At 42.7% G+C, this 5,000-nt stretch overlaps 1 protein-coding gene across 1 annotated transcript in view; it reads left to right on the forward strand.

The window, feature by feature from the left end:
- rsrc1 (arginine/serine-rich coiled-coil 1) overlaps positions 1–5,000 on the forward strand; it is a 158,346-nt gene that overhangs the window by 117,833 nt on the left and 35,513 nt on the right. The window contains exon 7 of the mRNA XM_062552979.1: positions 1,635–1,703. Within this exon, the coding sequence (XP_062408963.1) occupies positions 1,635–1,703 (69 nt within the window). The remainder of the gene's footprint in view (positions 1–1,634; positions 1,704–5,000) is intronic.

Consider the following 5,000-nt stretch of genomic DNA (forward strand, 5'->3'; position numbering starts at 1 on the left):
GGCGCACACACACACACACACACACACACACACACACACACACACACTCACACACATACACACGCAGACCCCTCAATAGCAGTTTGTGCAAATTAAAGCACCCATCCAAGTTCCCTTGTTTGTTCATTTTATTGCAGAAGTTCTCCCACCCTCTGTTTTGTTATCTGTCTCTCTCACACTCACAAGCACTCTCTCTCTCTCTCTCTCTCTCTCTCTCTCTCTCTCTCTCTCTCTCTCTCTCTCTCTCTCTCTCTCTCTCTCCCTCTCTCTTCATCGTGGCATGACAGTGTTGTCACTAGGTAAAGGTAATGCTGTGAGCGTGCGGATGACCCCCCCCCCCCCCCCCCCCCCCCACACACCTCCTCCGCCCCATCTTCATCAGCCAGCGCTGGTGAAATAAAGCCCAATTGCTCCTCCGAGACCCTGATGCCGTAGAATAAATGATGCGTGCGAACAGAGGCGTAATTAATTAACGGGCGCTGTTGATCGTCCTGCCTCTCACCCCGCCATATTTCCTCCTCTCCTCCTCCATCATCATTACTTTTCCGAGAGAGCGAGGGGGGGGGGGGGGGGCGGGGGGGGTGTATGGCGGGGGTAAGTGGAGTGCCGGGGTGACACCCTAAAGACATTACCCAGAAGTCTCGGGGCTGACAACTCCGCAGCCGTTTGTGAAGTGCACTCAAAGCTCTTCATTACTGCGTTGATGGCGAGGCTGTTTGATGCGCAGTTTAACGGAGCGACACTCGAATTTAACAGGGAAAACAGTTCTCGATGAGTTAAAGCACCACTCACACCTTCAGGTCAGGTGTGATGCCTCTTGAGTGCCATGTGCAGTAGCCCTCACACAACATCACAACATCTGTCACAGCACAACAACAACAACAACAACAACAACAGCAACTCTTGTGGTGTAGGATTATGCAGATGAGTTGATTCTGTGTTATTACTGAGTTGATTACGTAAGGGATAATGTATAGAATTTGTTTCAGAGGTCCTCTAGTCAAAAATAATGACCGGTAGAACTTTGGGAATTCTCATTCAAGTCAATGGAGCGTTGTACTTGCATTGTGAAGAGCCGTATAATAAAATATGTTAGTGTTTGTGTTGTTATCTCTATTGAAAAAGACAACAAGTTTGAATGCATCCATACAGTAAATGCCGGTGTAGGAATGCTGTTTTGAATTACTGTTATTTTACATTGGCAGTGGGAATTATTCCATTGAGTTTTAGAGCAGTAAGGTCAGTAAAATGGGCTTGGATCTTGTGCCAGTGTCTCTGAACTGAAAGAGCCTACTGAACCTTCTTATTTCTTATTTGCCTGTTGTGTTCATCTTGTACACACAGAGTGGAAGTGTATTGGCAGATATATGATGGTGAAAGTACATTTTAAATGTTGGTAAAATGTCTTAACTGATCTCTCTCTCTCTCTCTCTCTCTCTCTCTCTCTCTCTCAATTCAATTAAATTCAAAGGAGCTTTATTAGCATGACTGTTTGCACTCTCTCTCTCTTTCTGTCTCTCTCTCTTCTCTTGCTCTCTCTCTCTCATAGCCTACATCACCAGCTAAATGTATATATTTTTATGTTTGTATATATTTTTTTAGTTAAGTTAAAATCTCTCTCTCTCTTCCTTCAGCTAAAACGGATGAAGCCCTGCGGGCCAAGCTGAAGAGAGATGAGGATGCCAGAAGGGTGAAGGAGGAAGGTGAGTGGAGCACTTATTCCCCTCTCTACTCTCTGTTACCCCAATACACACACTCTCTCCTCTCTGTTACCCCAATACACACACTCTCAGAGATGTATAGTAACGAAGTAGAACTACTTAAGTACTCTACTTAAGTACTGAAATGCAGTATCTGTACTTTACTGGAGTATTATTTTTTTCTGCTACTTCTACTTTTACTTCACTACATATTTTCGATGAGTATAGTACTTTTACTCCGATACATTTTTTATGTGCTCCATCGTTACTCGTTACTGGTGTGTCGGTCACGAACAAATCCGTTCCGGATTGCTCACGAAGTCCTAGTCACACTGATGCGTGTCCCTTGTTGACAGCACGATCTTAGCTTTCCAATGGTATTAAATAGTTGCTGTAATTAAGGGTTCGCGAAAAATGAAGTGAAGTTAGGTTACATGAGAAGCATTAATTTGTACAATAAGTCATTCTCGAGTAGCCTAATCCCGTTTTTAAATTGCAACATTTCTTCTTGGTCTCTGACTTCAGTCTGTGTAGCACCCCACAATAAGCCTACTACTTGAATATTGTGTTCTTCCACTTGTTTGGTTTTAGAACATTTATTTAAACTACATCAATTACATAGAAAACATAAGCATTGCTTCCACATATTTCTATGCATTATGCCTATTCTAGACTAGCCGGATAACCTACCATGACTGAGGCCTAATTACTCTCACGTTCTTTTAAAGTGACAGGCACTCAATTAGACAGTTGACATTAAAGATAAATGTAAGTCAATATGACAATCGTGTAAAATGTGAGTCAAAATAAAAAATCTATATCAAATACTCAACATACTATGTATTCTAACTAATTGTGCAGATCATAAATAGGCCTAATGTAAACTTCATATGAATTTCAAAATGTTTGAAATACAAACATATGATATGAAGCCATCTTTTCACTGAGTGTGGGGAAGTATGCCTTGTAATGTCTGGTCTCCACTGGTGTGGTGGGGCTCTCATATCAAATCAGTATCAAAATTCTTAACTTATGTTAAAACAATTGTGACACTAGTCTTATCATGTATTTTTCATGCTATGGCTACTGACTGATGCATTAGATAGATAGATAGATAGATAGATAGATGGCTACAGACGATCAATGATTCTGTATACCTATTATTGTATTAAAAGTGAGTTGTATCGGTCATAACACCCCTACAAATGACATTGGGAAACCCATACAGTTATATTTATTCACCTTGTTTAACTACTACCACATGTTTATAGCCTAGTCTAGGACCTAGGCTATGGCCCCCGTGTGTCTGCCCAGTGTCTGCCAAGGGGCCTGCACTAAAAGATTTTGCTGATACCTTTTGCACCCATCTCGTTCGCAAATCAGCTAATTACATAATACTTCTACTTTTACTTTCAGTACTTGAGTAGTATTTAAAAAAATAAACTACTTGCAATACTTAAGTACAAAACATGTCTAATACTTTAGTACTTCCACTTAAGTACAGTTTTTAAAGAGCACTTCTACTTCTACTCAAGTCACTTTTTTGATAGAGCACTTGTACTTCTACTCAAGTCTGGATCTCTAGTACTTTATACATCACTGCACACTCTCTTCTCTCTGTTACCCCAATACACACACTCTCTTCTCTCTGTTACCCCAATACACACACTCTCTCCTCTCTGTTACCCCCACTGCACACACTCTCTCCTCTCTGTTACCCCAATACACACACTCTCTCCTCTCTGTTACCCCAATACACACACTCTCTCCTCTCTGTTACCCCAATACACACACTCTCTCCTCTCTGTTACCCCGATACACACACTCTCTCCTCTCTGTTCCCTCCACTACACACACTCTTCATCGCTTTGAATGGGCATCTCCAATACACACACTCTCCATGGTCCAGAATGGGCATCTCCAATACACACACTCTCCATGGTCCAGAATGGGCATCTCCAATACACACTCTCTCCATGGTGCAGAATGGGCATCTCCAATACACACTCTCTCCATGGTGCAGAATGGGCATCTCCAATACACACTCTCTCCATGGTGCAGAATGGGCATCTCCAATACACACTCTCTCCATGATCCAGAATGGGCATCTCCAATGCACACAGTATCCGTGGCTCGGAGTGGGCATCTCCGATACACACACTCTCCATGGCCCAGAATGGGCATCTCCAATACACACTCTCTCCATGGTGCAGAATGGGCATCTCCAATGCACACAGTATCCGTGGCTCGGAGTGGGCATGTCCCACTACACCAGGGCTCTTCAATTAGCGGCCCGCGGGCCGGATCCGGCCCCCGAGATACTTTGTAGTGGCCCTTGAAGTGTTAGCTGATGTTATTATGAGCAAATCCTTATGATCGGTAGAGACGTAAATATCTGGTGGAAAACACGATAATGGAGGTGCAGTGATAGGCTACACTGCGAGTAGCGCCTATAAATAATGTTCTGTGAGGTGCGTTGCCGTTGTAGGCTACTTTGTTACTGGATATTATACAAAGAGGTGCCTTGCATCGTTTTTACGCAGCGTCACCAACATGTTGACGTGCGCCAAATCCAAGCTGTTTTCCTCAAAGCATGAAGCATTTTTTGGTGCATGAAATCTCACCGGTAGTGTGCCTCTCCAGTCCAAGCAGATCCTCGCGAAAACATTCGTCACTCGTAATGTAGCTATTGGAGCAAATAGGAGTCGGTTTAAAAGTTTAACTTTGGTGGCATCAGTTCTGTTGCATGCTCTCACTCGCTCTGAAGTCCTGCAGCCACTGCACCTCAGCCAATTGTACGTAACGTTTTGACCGAGTTGAACATAATATAAGTTCCATCTTAGCTTAGTTTCAACGTAAATTGCCACTACGTTGGAGTATTATAAGCTACTAACATTTTAACGGGTTGCACCACGCAAATAGTTTCAGCGTGAAACTAATACACATCCATCGCCTTGATGTCAAGTCCACTGTAAGTAATTGATTTGTGAACACGTTCATCCAATTTAAATGGTGGGAACGTTAAATGTATGTTGAGAAGAGTTACATATGCGACCGATTACGCACATTTAATACATTTAAATACTGTTTGAAACCTGTTTGTGCCCATTGGAAATTGTATGGACCTAGCAGTTACTGCGCAAAGCTCAGATTCCATTGCTGTTAATGTTATCACAGATTTCATATTAGCCATAGCAATGCAGATCCAGTGTCACCTTCCCAATGCCTACCACTGTGGTAGTCTGGGCCTGTGGCAGAAATATTCCCAAAACACAAATACAACAAAATAACCACAAAATA

This window comes from Sardina pilchardus, chromosome 13 (assembly GCF_963854185.1).
Source record: "Sardina pilchardus chromosome 13, fSarPil1.1, whole genome shotgun sequence".
In the NCBI taxonomy this organism is placed as follows: Eukaryota; Metazoa; Chordata; class Actinopteri; order Clupeiformes; family Clupeidae; genus Sardina; species Sardina pilchardus.